At 44.9% G+C, this 24605-nt stretch overlaps 1 protein-coding gene across 1 annotated transcript in view; it reads left to right on the forward strand.

Moving 5' to 3' along the window:
- Positions 1-24605, forward strand: part of Ncoa2 (nuclear receptor coactivator 2) — a 231436-nt gene that overhangs the window by 201340 nt on the left and 5491 nt on the right. The window contains exons 12-22 of the mRNA XM_028769101.1: positions 137-347; positions 2124-2330; positions 5011-5226; positions 7147-7276; positions 11495-11660; positions 15468-15746; positions 16113-16190; positions 17671-17905; positions 19505-19682; positions 20159-20357; positions 21870-21959. Of these exons, the coding sequence (XP_028624934.1) occupies positions 137-347; positions 2124-2330; positions 5011-5226; positions 7147-7276; positions 11495-11660; positions 15468-15746; positions 16113-16190; positions 17671-17905; positions 19505-19682; positions 20159-20357; positions 21870-21959 (1989 nt within the window). The remainder of the gene's footprint in view (positions 1-136; positions 348-2123; positions 2331-5010; positions 5227-7146; positions 7277-11494; positions 11661-15467; positions 15747-16112; positions 16191-17670; positions 17906-19504; positions 19683-20158; positions 20358-21869; positions 21960-24605) is intronic.

Raw genomic sequence — 24605 nt, forward strand, 5'->3', positions numbered from 1 at the left:
TGACATTTGCACATACCTGTTTTCATATTAAACTTGGCTGGGGTGCCCTGTGATGGTTGGGTCTGTAGTTGCCAGGGGGTTGGGGTCCCCTCTTGGAGCATGGACCTGGATGTACACTTCTGTTTGTTGACTGCAGCCTGGCAGCGAGCTGGACAACTTGGAAGAGATTTTGGATGATTTGCAGAACAGTCAGTTACCACAGCTTTTCCCAGACACAAGGCCAGGAGCTCCTCCTGGGTCAGTTGACAAGCAAGCCATCATCAATGATCTCATGCAGCTCACAGCGGACAGCAGTCCTGTCACACCAGTCGGAGCCCAGAAAGCAGCACTGCGACTACCACAGAGCAGTGAGTATACTGGTCCCGGGATGTCGAGCAGTCTCCAATTTAATCCCCACCAGAAACAGATTATCCAAGTCGGCTACAGTTTAGTTACTTGGAGCTTTTCTGTGATAAAACAGCACCATCTACTGTCCTAGTCTGTCAAAGTATTCAGTCAGCTTACTGCCATAGTTCCCTTTGGGGAGGAAAATTCAAACCAGGCATGGTTACTACATGCCTGTAATCCCAGACATGAGGCTGAGGCAGGAGGATGTTGAGTTCAGGGCCAAACTGAGCTACATAGTGAGACCTTGTCTCAAAAAAGTTTTAATTGTTCACTAAAAGGCTGCTCACAAATGCCTTGCCTTGCTCTGTCATTTAGGAATCTTACTTTAAATTTTAGCTGAGTAAAAAATGCCATTCACTCTGATAGAATACATTAAGTTTTCAGTTTTGTGTGAAAGAACAGTTTTTGTATAGTTTACAGAAGGACAACTCTTCAGTGCTGGTAAACATAAACACTGTTTCCACCTCAGTAGGACACTGATGCCTACTAGTGTTCTCAAGTCTGAAAAAGCAAACCTCAGTCAAATCAGAGATGGCTCCCTTTAGAAGCTAAGTCCTTTCTTGCATGATTCCTGACCATTCTGGAAAGGGGTAAAGGAAGGTAAGGTGAAGTTTTGTTTGACCCAGGCAATCACAAAGCTGAAGAATTGAGAGAATACGGTAAGAAACATGAGATAGTCCTCCTTAACCCAGACAGTAGCAAAGAACACGGCAGAGGCTCTCAGCTCCTATGCTCGGGAGCTCCCAATAGGACTTGGGATAGTGAACTGACCCGTAGGAAGGCAGAGCTGGGCAAGGTAAGGAATGTCCATTCCCAGCACCGGTTTTTCTGAATTTTTTTTTCTACCATAGGTTGTTGAAAAGTTCTCTTTCTCTTAACTGCTAGTGCAGTGTATGCTTATAAAAGTAAAAGAAAGTAAAGTCTTGATATCCCTAATAAATTAGCTCTATAAATTGGTGTGTGTAGTATTTGAGTGTTTGATCGCATTGTTATACAATTACAGGTCATCTAGTTGACAGCAGATTACTGCTTAGTACAGTCAGTTCTTATGAACCAACCATAAAAATCCATCATTTCAATTCTAAATATGTGCCTAGAGTAAAGTCATACTGCTAGTCATAGCCTACAGTGCAGTGTTGTTTCAGGTGACAGTGTACACTCAACAGTTTTAACTTCTAGTGGCACTAGAAGTATCTACTTCTAACTTATTCTAAACCTTGAGCCCAGTTAAGAAATAGTGTTCTAACATCCAAACTACATGCGTGTAGGTCTGCTGCTGCATGCAAGAGATGTTTATAGGTTTATTACTGTGAAAATCAGAACTCCTGAAGCAGAAGACCATCCCAAATTTGAGGGGAGACCTTATCCAAACAAACAAACAAAAAATGAGAAACAAAAAAAGCCCACCCACCAACATGTAAATAGTGTAACATGAACACTATTGTATTAATGTATCAATGGTTTAGTTAGAAAAAAATTTTCAACACTAAAATTCCTGGAGAGAAAAGATGGTACTTGTTTTACACCTCCTTTTTGCAAGGCCATCGAGTTAGATAATACCTACCGGGTGCTGTGTATGTTTTCTGTCTGTGAGTTGTCTTTCATGGATTTGGTTAACCGGTGATGTACATCTTTGTCATGTTACAGGAGGCATTTTTCCTAAACACTACTTACTGTTAATATTCTTTTTCATTGTCCTTTATTAACCTTTAATTTTTCATTTGTTCTCTCCTTAGCTTTTAATAACCCACGACCAGGGCAACTGGGCAGGTTATTGCCAAACCAGAATTTACCACTTGACATCACATTGCAAAGCCCAACTGGTGCTGGACCTTTCCCACCAATCAGAAACAATAGCCCCTACTCAGTGATACCTCAGCCAGGAATGATGGGTAACCAAGGGATGCTAGGAAGCCAAGGCAACTTAGGGAGCACTAGCACAGGTAAGGGCTCAGGTACTGCTGCTTACTGGTGGGTTGTGTAATTTAACAGTGTGTTCATCGACATCAAATGGTACAACTTGACCAGAAGCGTATTAGATGCTGTCATGTGAAATGTGGAAACCCCATGGATTCCCTATGAGGGAGGCCTCTGGGAAGCCATTCCGTCAAGCTGACCAGGCCATTCTTCAACTCCTGCTTTGAGGAAGTTTCTGATGTCAGTCTTCTTCTCTAGACTTTCTTCACTTCTATCCCAACTTCTGGTCTGAACTTGGAAGGATATATGCAAAATAAATGGAAGGGTGTGTGTACCATAACTAATACTCGTTAGTGTCCATTGGTAATGTGCTGATACCTCCAAAAACGAATAGAAGTTTAAAACTCTACCATTCTTCCACAATTCTAGATCTTTTTCCTGTCTTTCCACATTTCCATTGTTCTCTTAGCTCTGCAGGAGTTGTTGCTGAAGGACAACTTAAGCCATAGACTGTGTTGTTTTGTCTTATTGGCTTTTGTCTTCGGTTTTCTTAAAGTTGAAGCATTTTAACAGCTTCAGGTGAGGGCAAAGTTAAATGAGCACACTGCTTTGAAATCACACCAATCAGGGTGGCTTCCTGGAGATTCAAGAAGTTGCCTGTGATCTCGCTAGATCTTGATTTGCTATGGTTTTCCAGTGTCCTCCATATTGCCCAAGAACATTTCCTAAATGATACATGCTTCTGCCACAGCGGCCATAGAATTCAGAATGAACTCACAGTGTGGGCCTTGCAGCGGCATTTGTCTAGGAAAATGCTGTCTTCCTATGAAAGAGCTGGCTATAATTTACAGTTTTCTTTCCTTGTCTCGGTGACGTATTAGAGACTTGAGCATAGAAATAAGTAGATATTATAAAAAGAGCTTACACTTGGTGGGTGCTTTAATTCTCGCTATTTTATTTTTAGCTCAGTCTGTAATCCCTGTACATTGCCGTTTTAGTTAACTGAAGGTCAGAGAGCTATTTAAGGGGAAATGATGGATGTTTCATCTCCAGTTACTGAGAGAGAATTCATGGGAGGCATGAGCTATACTGTATCAGTTTATTCATTCAACAGATTCTTCCTGCTTGTATACACATGTGTACTGACTCCCTCATTAAATTATAGATTCATGGAAACAGTGATATATTCACTTCATCACTCTTAAATAAAATAATGACTTAAGTAAATATTTGGTGATGTAAAATTCTTTAAAGAGAAGTAGCTGATGAATGGCTAGGAGTAGCTCCCTATCCATGAGTATAGGAAGGTCTACATTGTTGAAGTCTTATGTTAGACCCTAGGACTGTGGGGATGGGCTCCACTAAACTGGGTGTCCTAGGACCTACTAGTGCCCAGGCTGTCAAGATCACAAGATATAAAGACCAGTACCGAAAGGAACAGCGTCCATTTTCATTGCACTGGTGCTGTTGAGTTATAGGTAACTTGACCCTCCTACTGACTATCATCTTGTAATGCTGTCTACATAGGAGATTATTTTGAAAACTAAAATACCTTTTCTCCCATAATATCTGTGTATAGCTAAAGTATAAATGGCTTACAATATATCTTAATATTGCAGTCTTTAACTCTAACTAATCACTTCACCTTTTAACATCTCAGCACATACCTCACTTCACAAGTAAGGAAACATCCATGTTCTAGCCACATGTTCATTATGCCAGATTTGCTTAACCGAAATAAAGTAAATGAAAGCAAGCCATATATTTGAAAGCAAAATCTTTATATCCCCTGTATCACATTTCAAAATAAAGAGATGTTTGTGAGGCTTCTCCTTCAGTATGTGTTAGACAGTGTTTGGCCATCACCCAGGACCTGGACAGTAATAGACCCTGAATCCTGCCTGGTGATGTTGAGTTATCATTGTTCCACATGATCAGATCCAAATGTAGAAGAATTTTCTCATGCCTGTCCTAACGCATTCTGCATCTCCGTGGTCAGGAGTGCAGTGCTCCAGGAGGATAGAACCCCTTAGCTGCAAGGACTGTATCAGGAAGGTCTTTAATTTCCCTAGGACTTAGAGGCTGCTCTTGGTAAATTTTGAAATTTACCAAATTCTAATTTTTGATGGAGGTTGTTGCTGAAGTACCCTGTCCATACAGAAGTGTGCCTGCGGTGGGGCAGCCTCGCTCGATGGTCATCCAGTGAGCATGTCTGCATGCTCCAAAGTGTCCCAGGCTCTGACCCACTGGAAGGATGGGAGGATGCTCAGCTCTTACAAAGGCTTTGCAGGACATTCTCTGACTGAGGTTGATAACTATGGGATTGATTATCAGTTCTTACCTTGTTCCTCCTCACCTCACCTCCCTTTTGGAAAGTAGAGCTCTGACGTGTGTGTCAGCTAATGTGATTCACTTCCTGAGGAAGGAAGTTGGGGTTGTCCACTTGCCGCGGCGCCTGTTCTGAGTACATCTGGGAGCAGTTTTCACAGTTCTTCTGAAGCATAGAGTAGCAGATGCTTGCTGTGAGAACTGTAGTAATCACCAATTCCTAGTTCTTAGTCAAGGGCCCACATCTGCCCCAGGGGGAATGTTTGCTGTGGCCAACTGCAGGTTACAGTCATGGTCTGGGTCTTGTACATAGGTCTGGCCTTCATGCATGTGCTGTTTTCAATGTCTGCATCTCTCAGTTTCCTGTCTTGCGTGCAGGAATGATTGGCGGCAGCACTTCCCGGCCCAACATGCCTTCTGGGGAATGGGCACCACAGAGTCCAGCTGTGAGAGTCACTTGTGCCGCTACCACTGGTGCCATGAACCGGCCAATCCAAGGAGGCATGATTCGGAACCCAACAGCCAGCATCCCCATGCGAGCCAACAGCCAGCCTGGCCAAAGACAGATGCTTCAGTCTCAGGTCATGAACATAGGTAAGCTCCTTACTTGCTGCTCTGTACTCCTTATGCCTCCTTCAGATGGACTGTCAGCTCCATGGTCCTTCCAGGACTTGCTTCTGGCTTGGTGCTTAGGCAATCCTCTGGTGTGAAGCTGTCCTAAATGGAATTTTGGTAAAACCCTGTAGAATCATAGACTAGTTACCTAATTTTAATTTGGAGGCAAAATACATTAAAATGTCATATTATAAATGCTCTGCACATACATATAGATAAATGTGTATATCGTAGTTTAAAGGCAAAGAAATAATAGTTCGGTGGTAGAGCCACAATGTCGAACTCTATGTGGCCATCCTGAACCACTAAAGCCCTCAGCCAGGCTGTGAAGTCAGCATCTTCCCCTCGGCCTCATTGATAGATAACATGGTCACTCAAGAACATGACCCGGCAGCCAGGCATCTCTAGGATTGTATTTGGAGGCAATTCACGTTATTGAAATAAATTTTTGTGCACACTCCACAAAACCTTCATCATAGTTGCCTAAGGCTGAAGGCCTAGAAGGAAGCAGGAACTGACTCCCGCGACAAGGGTTTCATCTCCGGTAGGTGAAGTGTGTCTGTGTTGATGTGGCAGTGGTACACCCAAACATACTGACACCTGTTGGATGTTGTACTTAAAATGCGTGAGTTGTATGATGTATGAATCGTCAGGAAACTTGTTATTACAATAACTTACAATGCCAGCCCTTGGGAAGTGCAGATTCGTCGTCCTCAGCTATGTAGCAAATTTGACCCTATCTCAAGGGAAAGCAAGATCGGTGGTCTCTACAGCTCCTACTTGATATTATTTTTGTAATCATAGACATAGGCTTCCTCTGATCTAAACACTAGCTCAATTCTAAAAAGGGTATGTTTGTAAACTTTCTTGTTAGATATTGCACAGGAAGTGCTAATTCATTCCCAGGAAAATGTGAGATTATTTTGACAGAAGAGCGGGCCTCTTGCCCTAACTCTGACATCAGGTTTCTTCCATAGGTATGGAAGTGCTGTGTGTGTGTTTTGATTCAATATTTCTGAAAATGACATTTATAAATACGTTTCTACACAAATACTCATGGTAGTAGGTGGTTTTCAGACTTAAATTTGTGTTATTTGAAAATACCAAAAATTTAAAAAAAAAAAAAACCAAACTCAAAAGAGATTTCTGTGGAAAATTAAGCTGAGACATTAGTAAGACGCTTATAAAAGTCACAGAGGTCTTATATAGATATTTAATGTACTCCCTGCCTTGCTGATGGTTGTCTCACTCTGGTACTCCTAATACACCTCTGTAAGATTTAGTGTGTAGCATATAGCTGGATTTCTCCAATGGTAAGTACAGTACAAAGCTGTGAATTCGCCCAGTAGAAAATTGCCTGTTGTGGATACCCAGTTAATGGATAATAAAATAATTAGAAATCTCATGTGCCTTAGAGCCACAAAAGGAATCTTAGAGAGTGAAGTATATCTGAATGTGTGCCCTGCTGTGGGAAAGCTAAGACTGTGGAAGTTCTGGTGCAGGTGACCAGGACCAGCGCATCTGCTCCCTGGTCCCTTGCAGTGGGTCTGTGCAGCCTTATACCATATTGCAGATACACGGTCCTCTTCACTCCAGTCTTCTGCAGCCACCCAGTGGAGTGTGGCAGAAATGTTGCACTGTGGGATGCAGGGAGGAAGGGAGTTGAAGGTTCTGCTAAAGCTTTAAGTGAGAGGCCGGACATCCTGCTGTCATTTCTGACCTGGCCGTGCGTGCGCGCGCCCTCAGGTGGACAGCATGAGACTTGTGCTCATTGCTTGCATTTGTACCTCACATCAGAGCTGCATCATCTTGTTCTCACCTACAGTAAACATGGATGCTTTCTAAATTATAAGATGCAAATTTTAAGTTTTTCTTCTTTTTTTCTTCTCCCTCTTTTAGGGCCCTCTGAGTTAGAGATGAACATGGGTGGACCTCAGTATAATCAACAGCAGGCCCCTCCAAACCAAACTGCCCCATGGCCTGAGAGCATCCTGCCTATAGACCAGGCGTCTTTTGCCAGCCAGAACAGGTAAGTCCGTGCACCCCGAGAGTCAGAAGAGTGTTAGCTCATGGCTTGTGGGGTTCTATCAGTTGTTTCAAATGTATGCTGGATGAATTCCTTCGGAATGGATGGTACTTGCCCAGTCATCATTTCTTCAGACCAAGTCATCCACTAGGCACAAAGTGAAAAGAGGGTGCAGAAATCAGCATGGCCTAGACACGCCTTTAAACCCTTGGCAGTTTAGCTGGAAAAGTGATGTTTGTGCTGCTAAGCGGTGTTAGGTAGCAGTGCGCAGTACAGATGTGTGAGGGGAGTAATGTTTCAGTAGCTCGTCCAGCAGGGCTGACAGAGAGGGTTTCAGAGTCTTGGAGGAAGTACACGGGCACAGCGGCCTAGTGCATATGGCCACACAGCACCCTGCTCGGTCAGGGGTTACATAGTAGGTGTAGGGTAATAGGGAGTGATCTTATTGTGAGTTGTGCATATTTTACCACAATTAACAAAAATTAAAAAATAAAAAAAAAAAAGAGGAGGGTTGGCCACCGCCTCTCTGGAATCTAGCTAAATAAGTCCTCCCTCTCATCTCTTCGCAACAGAGACCATTATAGAAAGTCACAATCAAAATGAGGGTTGTGGAGCCCTATCCCAATGGCTATATCTGTAAAACACATCCTCGCCTAAGGCTCAGGGAACATGGTGAAAGAAGGGATGGACAGTATGTATAGCCAGACCACCATGGAGAGACTATGTCCTGGAAACACCAGGAGGCTGCACCTATGAAGTCTCACCACATGGCTGCCTGAGCAGGACATGGTCAAGGATAACTATAAATATTCCAAAGTGGGTGGAGGAATGCCCATGAGGCCTCAGTCCTACACAAGAACTGCAGGCCACTAAGAAATGCTGAAAGGGAGAAACAGTCCTCCCCAGGGAAGAACACACCAACTGGTTATCAATACCACCTGTCAGCCCTGAACATCTACAAATGCAAGTGTAACATTATACAGGCTAAGCAGGTTATACCTAGGAATATATGCATACACATATGCGCATCAACAACAAATGAAAAAGGAAGCCCTGAACTTGAACTAAGCTGGGAGAGATATATGGAGGGCTTGAAGAGAGAAACAGTGTCATTGACATCGGAGCCAGGAAGGTGACACAGTTGATAAAGTGCTTTTTACACCAACATGAAGACCTGAGCTCAGGTCCACAGCCCATTGAAAAGCCAGTTCTAGTGGCCCACAGTGTGTGTGTGTGTGTGTGTGTGTGTGTGTGTGTGTGTGTGTGTGTGTGTAATCCCAGCACTCAGGACAGCAGCCAGGACAGCGAGGACTACACAGAGAAACCACGTCCCAAAGAAAACTGAAAATGAAAACCAAACTCACAGTCTTTCTGCGTGGGCCTCCCGAGAGCAGGAATCACAGGTGTGCACTAGGCTTTAATAGATCACTGTGAACAGGTGTGTGTGTCTACAAGACTTTAGCCACCTTGTTTATACACTGACCTTTTGTTTTTTTCGGTTGTTTGTCAGATTCTGACAGTCTGTCAGACCTTCTCTTTATTTCATCCACACATTGTGTGTGTGTGTACGTGCGTACGTGAGTTTATATGTACCACATGCTGCAGAAGCCCCTGGGCTTCCAAAGGTTGCCTGATGTGGGTGCTAGGACTGAGCTTCCTCTGCTGGAGCATTAAGTGTCTTAACCTCTGCCATCTCTCCAACTGCTCCTTTTTTTTCCCTCTTTTTACTTTTTTTAAAGTATTGGTGTGCATACATGCATGTGTGTGTGCGTGTTGGGAAGCAGAATCAGGTATATCTCTTAACTTCAAAGCCAGACTAGCCTACGTAGTGAGTCATATGCACTCGGCTATTGTGCCCGGGTACTCCCTCCAAGACTCTGCTGGAGGAGCTACTGAAACACGCAACTAGGCTGCTTAGTGAGAGCCTGTCTCAGAAAAACACAACAGCAACAACAGCAGTATTTTATTATTCAGTAGTGTGTGTCTAACTCGGCATCTGTTTTCTGTTGTAAGTACTTGGTTGCTGCAGCGTTAAGAGTTCGTTCTCAGAAAGGCTGAGGCTGGGCTTCCCCAGCTTCAGTGTGATGAAGGTTGGCAAGGCTGTGCTCACGCAGACTCCACAGTCTGTCATGGTTAGACGTCACACTGCCTGTTATTTATCAGTGGAGGAATCTGGGGAGGAAGGTTGTTTTGCAGTACTTTTGACAGACACTAACAGCTGCTAACACAGCTGGACAGAGCCTGTCCTAGTTCAGGTTATCATTGCTGTGATAAGCACTGACCAAAACCAAGTTGGGGAGGAAAGGCTTACACTTTACATAGCCCATCACTGAAGGGAGTTGAGACAGAAATTCAAGCAGGACAGGAACCTGGAGGCAGAAGAGCAGGGAGGGGTGCTCTTATTAGCCTGCTCTCATATAGAACCCAGGACCACCAGCCACACTGAGCTGGGCCCGCCCACGTCAGTCACTAAGAAATGCTCTACAGGCTTGCCAACAGCTGGATGTCACTGAGGCATTTTCTCAATTAAGGTTTTCTCCTCTCTGATGACTGTCAAGGTGACATGAAACTGTCCAGCACAGAGGCAGTACTTCATTATCTCACTAAGCAGCTTCCCAGGCCTGAGGAAACATGATCAAGAACCGACATTGACTTTTGACTACCAGAATTTTCTGAACCCCAGTCTATCCATTTGTTGGACACTCATGTGGGGTGTCTCCTCAGATCCTACTGTGACATGTGATTGTCTGCTTTTCTTCCTCACATTGTCATTTCTCTGCAACTTTCTCTTCAGCTCCTAAATTATAACAGGAGAGGAGAGATCTGATCTCACTTGTGTTTTGAGATTTAATTTAGGGAGTGTGGATTATGGAGAAAAACGAAGAGAGCACATGTTGAACATGCTCAATACAGGCAGGCTGCTCTTCCACAAGCCTCTCACCTTACTAGTGGCAGGAGAGAGCGAGCACAGGGATGCACACACTCCACGCAGCCTGTGGTGCTCTTGCCTCACGTGGCCTCCAGCCAGCTCGCTATGGAGCAGAAGCAGTAGGACTGTGACCTGTGACCTGTAGGTCAGCAAGTGAGATGAGGCATCGAAGGACACCCGCTGGGTGATTTCCTCTAAACCATGGGACCACATAGGGAATATAGACTGCACATTGGTTCATTCTACTGTCATTGTTTGAAATTAATTGTTGGTTTGGGTGCTCAGCAGGACACCAGGTTACAGTTCTAAGTCAGAGTAGCATACTAGACTGCCTAAGAAAACAGCGGACTTGACCTGGCCAGGGCCAGACAAGTCCCTTGATAAATTTATTTCCACTTGTTTAAGAATGAGTTTTCTGGGATGTGAACATATGTTGCCTGGCACATATGATCCCCTGGGTTCAAGTCCTAGTACCACACACAATAAAAAGTAAGTTTATCTGTAAACTTGTGCGTTCTCCACGGTATTATGAAGTAGGTCTACAATACAAAACTGACTTTGGTGAAATACTAGTATTATTTTCTCTCCCAGGTTTGCAGTGACTAGAAGCTCCTCTAATTTGTTTGGTAACTTAATTATGTTATATACCATAGAAATGACAGTTTAGTGACAAGATCACATATTGCCTTATAGCAATTACAGGTAGAAGGTTTGTGATCTCCTTCCCTTAACACCTAACTCATGAGGGCTAACAGGTACACTTCTTCAGAGTTTTAGTAAATACTTGCAAATTCAGGCAATTCACTCAAGCCCAGATTGTACTCAAGTGCGTGAGTCTGCTGTTCTCCCCTCTGTGCTCACTGTGGCCTCACAGGAAAGGACTGCACAGTCACTGCACTCTGCTGAGAGCTCTAGAATATTTGAGCCTGTCAGCACACACAGCAGATCCGTGCACATGCACACATGCACGAGTGCACATACACACACACACAAACGTGCAGCTCTGTGAAGTTAGGTAGGTGAGCCCCCAACACACACATCAAAGTAGCTTTTATGGCAGTGCCTTTCGGACTTTGCACAGACGTGGGTACCTGGCTAAGCTAACCCCTTACTTTGTGGGAGGGTATAGAGACATAACTGCTTTAACTGGCCTTTATTAACACTAAATAAAGTGGATTTTTCAGGTGCATATTTTCAAAAATCTTCATTCTGTTCAGTGCTTAGCTTGTTGAAGAGACCCTAGAAATCAGCTGGTATTTCTACCAGCCGATGGTGCATTTGTCTCTTTACAGGCAGCCCTTCGGCAGCTCCCCTGATGACCTGCTGTGTCCACATCCTGCAGCAGAGTCACCAAGTGATGAGGGCGCTCTTCTAGACCAGCTGTATTTAGCCCTGCGAAACTTCGATGGCCTCGAGGAGATTGATAGAGCTCTGGGGATCCCAGAACTGGTCAGCCAGGTAGGCCAGAGCATCGCAGTGGCCAGGCACTGCATAGGCCAAAGCCTCTGTTCCTGCGGGCTGCTCTGGGATGCTTTTCACCTCCCTATAGGCAGGCCTCCCTACTCCTCCTCTTCTCTCTCCTACTCTCACATAAACTGTTGCCCAAGAAGCACCTGGGAAGGACCATTACATAAGACGAGTCACAGCAGAAAGGCAGAAGTAAAGCCCAGAGCCTCTTGCCCATGCTTGCTGATAGGGCAGATTAGGGGAAAACATGTTAGAAAAACCACAGGGTCACTGCTTCCTGGGGGCCTTGGTCCTCACCACTGGGATGGGAGACAGTGTGAGCACAGGCCTGTCTTGCTGTGCCTGTGAACTGAGTAGGCAGCCACTACTGAGAAAGGACTGTTTCACACATAGGTAGCAGAAGCATCTATGTATGATTGCAGCTCGCCCAACACTCCAGCCCTTATGTGAATGTCACCCATAACAATTGAAGATGTCAACCACCCTAGTGAGTTTAGTTTTCTCTCTGTTTCCCAGTTAGTTTATTTGAAGAAGTAATAGACTGTACTGCTTTGATTTGAGAATACCTGTGAGGCTGGGATAACCTCATGTCCCCCTTTAGTGTCCGAAGCTGTCCCTGCAGCTGCTGTCCTGTGAAATCGCCTCCTGGTTTGCAGTAGAAGGAGGGATCTAGAAGAGTCCTCCTTCCCGTCCAGTGCCAGTCTCTCTCTCTTTGTCACAAGCACCTGCCAAGGCCAGGCTGCCTGGCTCTGCAGCATGTCTCTGTAAGGATAGTGGCACCGTCATTAAAGACTCTGGAACCTTAAAAACAGTCATAATTCCCAGAGTTTAGCAGACGTAGGTGGGAGTTCAGACTTGTCGATTCATATTGAAAACAGCAGAGTGGAGTAAATGACTGGAGGTTACACGGTGCACCCTCAGCAAAGCCGGAAAGTAGCCGGGGACCTGTTTCCTGTGGAGCTGGTTGGCGTTGCCTTTAGTGTCAGCTAGAACTCAGCTTTTCTATGATTGTCCTCGAGTTTATGCAAGTGACACTCTTAAATGTCCTTGGAGTTCCTCAGTGACTTGTAACACTTTGGGGCACTTTGGAAGGGGTTTTATGTTTTGTTTTTTTTTTGTTGTTTTTTTTTTTTAGGTTTTTCCAGACAGGGTTTCTCTGTGTAGCCCTGGCTGTCCTGGAACTCACTCTGTAGACCAGGCTGGCCTCGAACTCAGAAATCCGCCTGCCTCTGCCTCCCAAGTGCTGGGATTAAAGGCATGCGCCCACTGCCCAGCTGGTTTTGTGTTTTAAGAGATTAGATTTTTAGGAGATTTAAGAGATCTTCCCCTGCCCAGTCTAGGCTCAAACTTATGCCAGTTGACCTGTCTTGGCCTCCAAAATATTGAAATACTTTAAAAATTAAATACTTGAAAAATTAAAACCAGTGTTGTATCATTTTGAATGTTCTGTAACATCTCTTCAGGTTAGTCACCATGTCATTTAAGCTGAACTGCAGACAGCATTCTTAGGTGTAGTGGTGGAAGTGTGGTATGCATATGTACTATACATTAGCCAGAGTTGCATACACAGTTTAAAAATAAAGTACTTGTCTTACAAACATCTCCAGAGCCCAGGAAAAAACACCAGGCTCAGTGGTACACTCTTCACCCCAGCAGTGGTGAATTTGTGAGGGTGGAAACAGGAAGATCCCAGACCACCAGCCAGTCTAGCATAATCTGTGAATTCTTAAAAAAAAAAAAAAGTGAGACCTGTCTCAAAGCAAAAACTAAATAGAACAATATGGAAATAACCTAAGTAGATTTTCCATTAAATATGAACAGATATAAAGGTCTGAGATATTTCAACAAGGAATGCTCTACCTGCTGGTGGTACTCCATGCATGCATGCTTTTTAAGTTGTAGAGAGGAGAGAGCAGAGTACTGAAGCCGTCCTGCTGACCACAGACCACAGGCAGCATTATCATTGTCCCAGGATGCTGTGCAGCACCAGGACAGCTGGAAGGACTGAGGCAGGGCTACCATAGCAATAACCTGAAGGCTGCTTGAGATTTTCCTGCTGCTGGGGCTTGCCCTTCTAAAGACCTTTAGATGTGTAGCCGTGACTTCTAGGACAAGGGCTGGCCAGGTATATTACATCTTCACATTGATACTCAGGCCACATAGATTTAAGACATTCTCCCTGAGAAAGCTCTAGATTTCCTATGTATAGAAACAGGAAGATCAGCCCACTGGCAGAAATGACAAACACCTTGTCTCGGAACTGAATAAAGAGCTGCATCCTCAGAAATCTTCCAAGCCTCCTTACACACTCACGTGCACTCACTCTGTGCTTGCTCGCTCTCTCTCTCATTCTCTCTCTCTCTCTCTCACACACACACACACACACACACCCATACACACACACACTCACTCACATGAGCACACACATTTTTAAAAACTGTGTAGCTAATGTAAGTTGCAGCTGGAGTTTGTGCAGCTCTCTCTGTAAGACACATCTCAGCCAGGTATGGCATCACATGCCTTTACTCCCAGTAACTGTTGAGACAGACAGATCTTTGTGAGTTTGAGGCCAACTCAGTCTACATACTGAGTTCCAGGACAGCAGGGCTACATAATAAGACCATGTCTTGGAGATTTAAAAACAAAATGCATCTTTCAGACAATTAAATTAACCAAATAGATCCTAAGCAGTCTTGCAAATTCTCTGTCAGATGCTGGTCAAGGCACAGGGAGGATCTGCTGTATATCCTTACACCTCCCATTCCTTTCCCGCTATAGGTCTGTGATAGGGGAAGCAGCTGTCTAAAAATCAAATGGCAAGCACATTGAATATGTCTGGCATGTAGTAAGTGAATTGTAGCAAAGTGTGGGAATGTAAGAAATTCCACCAGTCGGCCGGGCAGTGGTGGCGCACGCCTTTAATCCCAGCACTTGGGAGGCAGAGACAGGTGGATTTCTGAGTTCGAGGCCAGCCTGGTCTACAGAGTGAGTTCCGGGACAGCCAGGGCTACACAGAGAAACCTTGTCTCGAAAAACCAAAAAAGAAAAAAAAAAAAGAAAAGAAATTCCACCAGCCATAGAGAACAGCTTAATAAACAAGTGTAAGCCAGGCATTGTGGCATTGACCTGTAATCCCAGCACTTGGAAGCTTGAGGCCAGAGGCTCAAGTTGAAACCCAACTTGGTCTACATAGAAAGTTAGAGACCACCTTGGGCTATGTAAGACCCTATATCAAACTGTTCCCACCCAAAACATAAGAGGCAGTGTCTCACCCCACTGAAGAGTTCAAGCTTCCCCTTGTAATGTGTAGCAAGCGTACCAAGTCTTAGCTGGAAAGACTCCCTGCAGTCCATCGGCCTTATGTCCCCAAGTCTGCTTTGTTTTCTAGAGTGAAGACAGGGGGCTGTTTTCCCAGCACTGCTAATGGGGACTAAGGCAATCATGACTTAAAATGAGTGATAAGGGTTGTGTGCTCAGTCAAAAGAGGGAACACTTGCAGCTGCCTGCTCATCAAAGCCCCTGCCAGATTCTCACTGGAGGGGAGTAGGAGCATTGCATGGTCCTTGGTCCCACCACCTGGAGGAAGCAGGGAGACACCCTGACCCTTGCTTCTTCCCTTGGGTAATTACAAAGATGCATTGTGTAGAAGGAAAAGTAGAGGCAGGCTAAAACCTCCATTGGTAAAGTTGGTACAGTATTTCTAAAACATCAGTTACAGTTGGGAGACAGAGCAGCCTGTTGCTCAGTACCATGTTCTTAGTAGCTTTACTTATGTGCTTATTTGGGGTTTCTTTTCAGAGCCAAGCTGTAGATCCAGAGCAGTTCTCAAGTCAAGAGTCTGGCATAATGCTGGAGCAGAAGGCTTCTGTTTTCCCACAGCAGTATGCATCTCAGGCACAAATGGCCCAGGGTAGCTATAATCCCATGCAAGATCCAAACTTTCACACCATGGGACAGCGGCCAAATTACACCACACTCCGGATGCAGCCCCGACCAGGTCTCAGGCCCACGGGCATCGTGCAGAACCAGCCAAACCAACTGAGACTTCAGCTTCAGCATCGCCTTCAAGCACAGCAGGTTAATTTTGCATGGAACTCTCAGGCTGGGGGCCATGATTGGCTGGGGACTCAAGAAGATTAGCGTTGAGTTGGAGAGGGCTGTTAATTGGAAAAGATGATTTGAAGTACATATCTCCTATTGTGTAAATGTATTGAGCTAAGAATGGCTACATTACCCTTTAATCCCAGTACTCAGGAGGCAGAGGCAGGTGGATCTCTGTGAGTTCAAGGCCAGCCTGGTCTACAGGACAGCCAGAACTACACAGAGAAACCCTGTCTCAAAAAAATATGGATGGATTCTAAGTCAGCCTGGGTTACATAGTAAGACCCTGTCTCAAATTGCCCCCTTCCCGACAAAAGCTAATGCCTCTGTGTCTGTGTTTAGAATCGCCAGCCACTTATGAATCAGATCAGCAGTGTCTCCAATGTGAACTTGACTCTGAGGCCTGGAGTACCATCTCAGGTGAGAAGCCTCTCCCATCATTTTTCCTCCCAGATAGGCTGAGTAAGCAGCCACCCAGCCCAGGTCCACACCCTGGTCTTGCATACCCTAGGTCCACCCAGCTTGGAATGGCTTTTCCCCAGTCCTCTGACTCCATGTTTTAGCTCTTAGTGCCACCTCTGTTGGCAAAGCCAGCTGATTCTTGTAATACACAAAAGTTGTATTAGACAGTACCAACCAATCCTGGATTCAAGGACTGGCCAACATTCCCATGAGAACACAGGCTTAGCCTTCGAGACTCTGATCACAACATTGTTCTCAGCATATCAATACATGGCCTTGTTTCTATGGAGTTTCTGTGTGAAGACATTTTATGTATATGTAATTTACTCATTAACTTAAACTCAGTCAACAGGCTATCTCAGACCCAAACGAGCCTTGCCCAACACTTACACTTTCTCCGTAAAGCACACTCATGTCTTCCACTTCAGAACACTGGACAGTACAGCACCAGCACAAAGCCTGCTAGGTTCTGTTGGGCCACATAAGAAGGCCACATGTCCATCACACCCTCCCCTTGGTGGGAAATGCTAAGCATATGGAATTCTTTGCTGCTATACTTACAGTCATAAATGGTTTAACTATGCTGTGCGTACTGATGTTGGGAATTACAGAGTGGACAGCCTCATGAGTAGCTAGGGTATGCCATCCCAGCACCAGTGTACACACCCAGGGTCCCCTCTCACGTCCATGTCACCCATCCTGGCCTCCCAGCACAATCAACCCAAGTAAAGACCATTCTGAGATCAGGTTCATCTGGGGTGGTATGGCCATAGACAGGGGACACCTGTGCAGAGAGATTAAGTGAGGTAACTGAAGTCACTATCAGATCATGCCCACCTCTCTCTCTCTCCAAAGTCACCTTTGGCAGTGATTTGGTTTCTTGTTAGGTTGGAATGTTCTTAGAAGAGATTCTAAATGCTGTCCTCAACTTATATAAAAAGTCTTCTGCCCGGCGAGGTTGCACATGCTGTAATCCCAGTGTACTCGCGGCACTCAGGAGGCTAGAGCAAGAGAATAAAGAGTTGACAGGTGAGCTACATAGATGGCTCCTCTTTTAGAGGACCCAGGTGCAATTCCCAGCACCCACAGAGCAGCACATGGTCACCTGTAATTCCGTTTTCTGGTGATTGAATGCCCTCTGTGAGCACTGCACACATAAAATAAAATTTAAAAATAAACACAGTCTTCCTGTAGAAAGGCCTGTGCTCTTTTGAAGTCCTTTGGTTGACTGTACCCTCAAGAAATGAGTTGGTTGGTATCAGCAGGGTTATAGAATTGGCACACAGGTGGGACTTAGAGCGTGCTCACCATGTGTTCCTTTCTGAGGACCTCCTTTCATGGAACTTTGCTTTCCAAGTGATGTTACATATGCATGCCATTGGTGTCCTGTCTGACCTGTCTGTCATTGGTTTTCCTTCATGATTGCCCCCCATTTCAGGCTCCTATCAATGCACAGATGCTGGCTCAGAGGCAGAGAGAAATCCTCAACCAGCATCTTCGGCAGAGACAGATGCATCAGCAACAGCAGGTGCAGCAGCGAACTTTGATGATGAGAGGACAAGGGTTGACTATGACCCCAAGCATGGTGGCTCCCACTGGTCTCCCAGCAGCCATGAGCAATCCCCGGATTCCCCAGGCCAATGCCCAGCAGTTCCCATTTCCTCCGAACTACGGTACTGGACTTCGATCCCTCCTGCCGTCGCCGTCCTCTCTGACCTATCTGTTCTTTCTCCTTTCTCCCCAAGGCCCTTCAGTCCTGGTCACAGCTCTGTGCCTGGTTAACCAGGGAATGATGGGAAACCTGGGAGGAGGTTGGGGTCTGGCAAGAGTCTCCCAGTCCCACACAGTACGCATCTGTTAGCTCAGGTCCTCCTTTGCTTTGGGTTGTGGTTCTTTAAGAATGACCAAAGTTAAGTGTTTATGTATCTCTGGGTGTGTGAGCATGCATGAGTGTCAGTGTCTTTGAATATATTATACACTGCTACTTATATTTGATTATCTCTGAGTCTGACACAAATCAGTAACTAGATATGAAATGTCAAAAGACATAAATCAATTTAAATATTACCAACAGTCTACAGTTTTTGAAAAATAAAGACTTCATTTGTTACTGACAACACTTATCAAAAAAGAAAATAAAAACTTTCAAGATTATACCAAGTCTTTACTGAGTAGGTAATTCTTGAAGTTTTAAACAGACCCACATGGGAAGCCACTTGCTTTACTTTATATAGATTTGTTCTGTAATGTTAGTCTAACAGATGAGATACAAGGATAATGTCATAGAGATTAATATTTGTGTTGTATCATCTTCAATAGTGGCATTCTTAGTGCTTACATAATGCTTATGTAATTTTTCTGTGTATACTTAATGTGGAACATTTTCTCGATGGCATTAAGTGTTCCAAATGGCTCTGCTTTACCCTGCTGAGTGATCTGTAAGGAACCATGAAGGCCTTTGTGTTGCCTAAATACAAATATCCTGTCTCTGTAAACAACAAGACAGTGCATTGCTTTTTTTTTTTTTTGTCCTCTTTAGATTTTTCTTTTGTAGCTACTTTTAAATATTAAGTGCTGCATAGGATTAAAAAATGTGTTCTTACTCAGTCCCTGAAATGCCCTCTTCACCACCTCCCTTTCCCATTGCCTCTGCTGGGTTTCCATTTGATGGCTAAGGAAAGTCTGCTGAGATTCCTTTCCATTTGCTGTGAATTCTTTTACCCAGAAACTGAACAAGAAATAGATAATCTTGTCAACACTCAAGTGCCACAAGCCCTTTTTTAAAAACAAAATAAGCCAATGTGGACATGCAATTATGTATTTTCTAAAATACATCACCTGAACATGGGATAATGTAAGTTAATTTAATGTAAAGTTATTCATATGTTGACTTAGGTATAGAGCTGAATTTAATGAGCTCAAACTAAATTTAAAACAATACAATGACAGTGACTGACCGGCTCAGATGAAATCAAGCCTATGTAGTAGGCTCATCCTTGGTTTGGCGAGGCCATAAGGAGCAGGTGTCATTTCTCTGATTCCAGCCCTGAGGTTAGTGTTAGGACCCCTGTGACTGTGGTAGAGATTTCAAGTATGGAGAGGGTTTTTTTTTTCACCACGCACTCCTGTCTCAGCTTCTTTCAAACGTCTAATAATTTGTACAGAATCAGACATTTGAAAGTAATTTTTCTGTGTATACGTAACGTGGAACATTATCTCTGTGATATAGCTAACAATCTTTTTTGGACTTCTGTTTTGTTTTTGTTTTTAAGGAATAAGTCAACAACCTGATCCTGGTTTTACTGGGGCTACAACTCCCCAGAGTCCTCTAATGTCTCCCCGGATGGCACATACCCAGAGTCCCATGATGCAGCAGTCTCAAGCCAACCCAGCCTACCAGCCCGCCTCAGACATGAACGGATGGGCACAGGGGAGCATGGGTGGAAACAGGTAACATCCCATTATTGAGTCTGATATAAATGATCACTCTTAGAAACTTTCTACAGAATAGCCATCCCTTCTATCCATATTTTTTAAATTGTATGTGCTTGAGCAAGCAATAGCAAATGAACTGCTAAAAGCCAGCTTACTCTTTAGCAAAAGTCAACAGTTTCACAGAAGCCTAGCACAGTACCTCTTGTTCTGGAACAAAAGCAACACCTCTAAGCAGGTACCACTCCTAACTGTAGAACTCCTGTGAAGGCGGTGACACAGAACCAGGCTTTATCATTACATGTGACAAAAAGCAAACAGCAAGCCCCCAGCAGCTGGGAAAGTAGGAGTGTGTGTGATTCTCAGTAGTGTGTGTAAGAGAAGAAGCAAGCTTGGTGTCTGTGCCAGCATCCCTTTAGATACATTCATTCTAGAACAAGTACCCAAGACTACCTCAGTTTACCATCAGACTTACCCCACCTCCCATGTTCCAGCATGTTTTCACAGCAGTCCCCACCACACTTTGGGCAACAAGCAAACACCAGCATGTACAATAACAACATGAACATCAATGTGTCCATGGCAACCAACACGGGTGGCTTGAGCAACATGAACCAGATGACAGGCCAGATGAGCATGACCTCAGTGACCTCCGTGCCTACATCAGGGCTGTCCTCCATGGGTCCCGAGCAGGTAAGAACCTCAGAGAAGCAGCAGCTCAGAACTTCCTGCTCTTGACTTTTTGTCTGTTTATACCTCAAGTCCTATGTCTATTTTGAAAAGTGTTTTTTCACCTTATTTTCACCTGTGCCAGTGAGATTTAACAAAAATACTTGTTAATGACAAAGGAACTATTGGGAAGGACTCCTGGCTGCTAACGGGCTGGGTGGGGTTTTTTGTTTGGTTGGTTGGTTGGTTGGTTGGTTGGTTGGTTGGTTGGTTGGTTGGTTTGGTTTTGGCTTTGTTTTTTATTTTTTTAACTTTCACATCATTAGCCTTTTTTGTAATTTATGGGATTTAGAAATAGAGTAGTAGGTGTTATAAAGTTTTTGCTGGGCATGGTGACCCACACCTGTAGTCCCAGCAGACACAGGTGGGTCTTTGTGAGTTCGAGGCCAACCTGGTCTACAGAGCACATTCTGGGACAGCCATGGCTATGCAGAGAAATCCTGTCTCAAAAAACAAAACAAAAATAGCTTTTTAAAACCTATGGTAAACATGGGCCACACTGCCTGCCAGCTGGTCACTCTCAGTGCCGTCCGTTTTGCTTACATGAGAAGGCTGACACTTTGTTGGCCCCCTCACTGTTCAGTGCAGGTGCCATGGGTTTTTTCTGGACAGTCTTTAAAGTTTTACTTTATAAGGCAGATGAGGCCAGCCTGGACTCTGAGACATGTCAGAGAGGGGAAGGGAGAAGATGTGAGCTTGAAGTGAAGGCCCACACTGTGGACATGAGCGGCTTCTGCTCTGTCAGGCCAGTGTTGAGAGAGGGGTGCACAGAGACACAGAGTGAGCAGAGTCCTCCCTCCAGGAACAGCTTGATGCAGTCAGCAACCCAGATCATTTGACATGTGTGCATGGATTTAAATGGGTTTGAGTTTCAGAGTTAATATCAAAGCCCAAGACAAACAAACCCACAACTACAGTGTGCCTTCTGAAAAATCAGTCTCTGTTAGCACTGGTGGGCTGGCTCAGTGAGTAAAAGCACCTGCTACTGAGCCTTACAGCCTGAGCGTGGTCCCAGGACTCCCGTGAGAGAGCCTCTGCCTCCACACTCGAGGCACACAGACATACATGCACATCGTGCACATAAATGGAAGAAGAAGAGTTTTTAAAGAAATACATAAGTGCTAATGAGTAGGTTGTTTGGCCAGTCTGCTCCTGAAAGGCAGCGCTGTCTGGGTATTCTCACGCTGCTCTTGCTAATGAATAACTTGCCTGAGTAGCGGAGGTGTCAGGATGGCCTCAGGTGCTTCACACTCACAGGACTGAGTCACCAGCCTGATTTGAACCAGCTAAAAAAAAAACAGAAAACAGGATATAAATGAAATAAACTTTGCTTTTGAAAACAAGTAATATTTCTGGCCTTCTCTGCCCCAAAGTGTGCATGTGGAGAGCAGTTAGTTAGGCTGTGGGGTCATGGTAATGCAGTCACTTTTCTCTAGGGGCGCAAAGCCTAAAATTTGTCATGTGTTGTCACCACAGGTCAATGACCCTGCTCTGAGGGGAGGCAGCCTTTTCTCAAACCAACTGCCTGGAATGGACATGATCAAGCAGGAGGGAGATGCATCTCGGGTAAGCAGCAGGAGCCCAGAGTGCACCTTAGGGTGGCTGTGAGTGTTCTGAAGGGCAAAGGCCTCTGCCTGGCTCAGCCTGGAAAATGCTGGGATCAAAGGAGCACACTACAAAAACAGCAGGCATGGCGGTGCATGCCTTTAACTCTGGCTCTGAGCAGGCAGACACAGGAGAGTCAGGAGTTCAAGATCAGCTATACAGTGAGTTAACTCCAGCCTGGGCTACATGTTACCCTATCTTAGAACAAACAAAAAAACCAATACACTCCACCTTGAAAAAAACAAGAAAATAAATATTTACACAGAAAGCACTCTACACAAAGTGAAATTATAGCTGGTAACATAGTTCCGTGGTAGAGTACTGTGCTAGCATGCATGAGGCCCTGGGTTCAATTCCAGTACTGACAAAAAATAAAAAATAAAGTGAAATTATAAAATACTTTCCAGTTCTTTCTAACACTGATTTACACTACCATGCCCAGCCCTCAAAAAAGTTTATCTTGTCAGATAGAGGCAAGAGGATGAGGGATTCAGTATCATTAGCAAGTCTGGAGCCAGCCCAGGTTACATGAGATCCAGTTTCAAAAAATAAAGCAAGGGCCAGGCAGATACCTGAAATAAATCCCCAAATTTAAAGTAGAAAGAGAACCAACTCCCAACGTTATCCTCAGACCTCCACATGGATACCTGCAAATAACACATAGACAATAAAATTTTTAAATAACCTTTCAGGTCCACCTCAGGATACTCAAAAACAAACAAACAATAACTTGATCCCAATGGAGAAAATGTAGTATAAATGAACATTGAATTTCCTTAATCCAGATGCTTTTTGTTATTAATAGTATTCAGGTTTAGAGTAAACCCAGCCCATTTCTCAGTAGTATCATGTATTTGTTTTCCCACTGTGACTTCTGGGTTTTGTAACCATGATCATGGGCTTCAGAAATACTGACAGTGATTAGGGGTCCTATAGCTGTTCCTCATACATATCCTTATAACGTGATGGTTATAAGGAGTAACTAATCCTTATAACCACTTACTGTATCTTTCTTACTTTTTATATCTGTATCTGGTATATATGCATACCAGGTAAGCATGTCAGGCACTGGGATAAAGTCTATACAGAAGGTGTTTCACAGGGCTAGTGCCTCCCCTGTAGCTATAGCCTTCACAGAAAGCAAGTGCAACGAGCTCAGGAGTGACTTACACGCTAAAACAGAGTTCCAAACCCTGGGCTCCACTTACCTGAGGCACAGTGACAGCAGGTGACAATCAGGCAAGCTCAGAGGACAGCCCATTTTAACTGAAAAGTGTGAGGGGAGCCTAGCCAGAGTATACCATACTCTGAGGACAAGTTCTCATCCCCACTGTGAGTGTGGCACAGTACAACTTAGCCTCTCTAACTAACCCCAGCCTGCAGCTGCTGGCCTGAGCCAGGTAGCAGTTGAACAGCTGTCTAGGAAAAACCTTTTGCCAGCCAAGCCCTCCGAAGCAGAGAGCTCAGGCTTCTATTTTCTCCCAGGAGCACCAGGAATTGCCCAGCTTTGTGTCCTCTGCTTTCTTGCCTCCAGAAGGAGGAACTTAAATCTTGTAAGGCAGAGCATTGTTTTCCATCCATGTAATGTCCTTGAACATTGCTTTTGATACCACACTGTCTGTCCAACTACAGCCTTAAGAATGTAATGACTTGTCCAAAGTCTGGAGAGATCAGAAAGCAAGCCCAAGCAAGCTGGCCTCTGAATGCCCACCTATTCTTAACCTGAGCACCACCGTCCACTCCCCAGAGAGACAAGCGGGCTCCCACAAGGATTTTCTAAGGCTCAAAGGAGCAAGCTGTTTCTTTGGTGCCCTCCCCCACCTTGCTATTCAGGTCCTGAAGGAAGGCAGAGTCACAGAGACACAGCAAAAGTTTCAGCTACGTGTTTAGGTGTCATCAGTCTCCTTAAGCATCCAGATACTTCATCTCAGGAGGGAAGAGCCTCCAAAGCCAAGACACAATGTCCCTTTTGGACTCTGTCAGGCCTGCATGGATGTTAAAGGTTCACCATCCTGTGTTAGAATGTAGGCGAAGACCAAGAAAGCGGTGACCAACACCAACCCAGCTGAGGAAGAAAGCCTGGAGCACTGGGTGTCACCCAGCCCAGAGCCACCTCCCCAAAAGACTCTTCTGGCGAGGCTAATGGAGTCCCAGCCTTGATCAGCAGAACTCACAGGAAAGCTGGCTGTGGAGTGCCCAGAATGCTTGCAGGGACACAGAAGGCTCATATACTCTTTCTGTCTGGCTTCCTCGCTCCAAATAGGGACTCTAGTGGCCCCCAAGTACCTGCTGCTCAGTACAGTCTTGGCACATAGTCGTCTAGATTCTGAGGTGAGAGTGTGGTGTTTATCTTCATGCAGTCAGGGTGAGCATCCCCTCCTAGGACCTTGGAAGTGACTCAGCGCAGTCTAGGGAGGGAACACTTGCACAGGCCTTTATTGCCAGGACTCAGGAAGCAGAGACGGGTGTCTATGAATGAGAGCCCAACCTGGTTTATGTAAAGAATTCCAAGGCCCTGTCTTAAGAAGTAGGGAAGAGAGGCCGGGCGGTGGTGGTGCACGCCTTTAATCCCAGCACTTGGGAGGCAAAGGCAGGTGGATTTCTGAG

This window comes from Grammomys surdaster, unplaced genomic scaffold (genome assembly GCF_004785775.1).
Source record: "Grammomys surdaster isolate TR1022 unplaced genomic scaffold, NIH_TR_1.0 64, whole genome shotgun sequence".
Classification (NCBI taxonomy): domain Eukaryota; kingdom Metazoa; phylum Chordata; class Mammalia; order Rodentia; family Muridae; genus Grammomys; species Grammomys surdaster.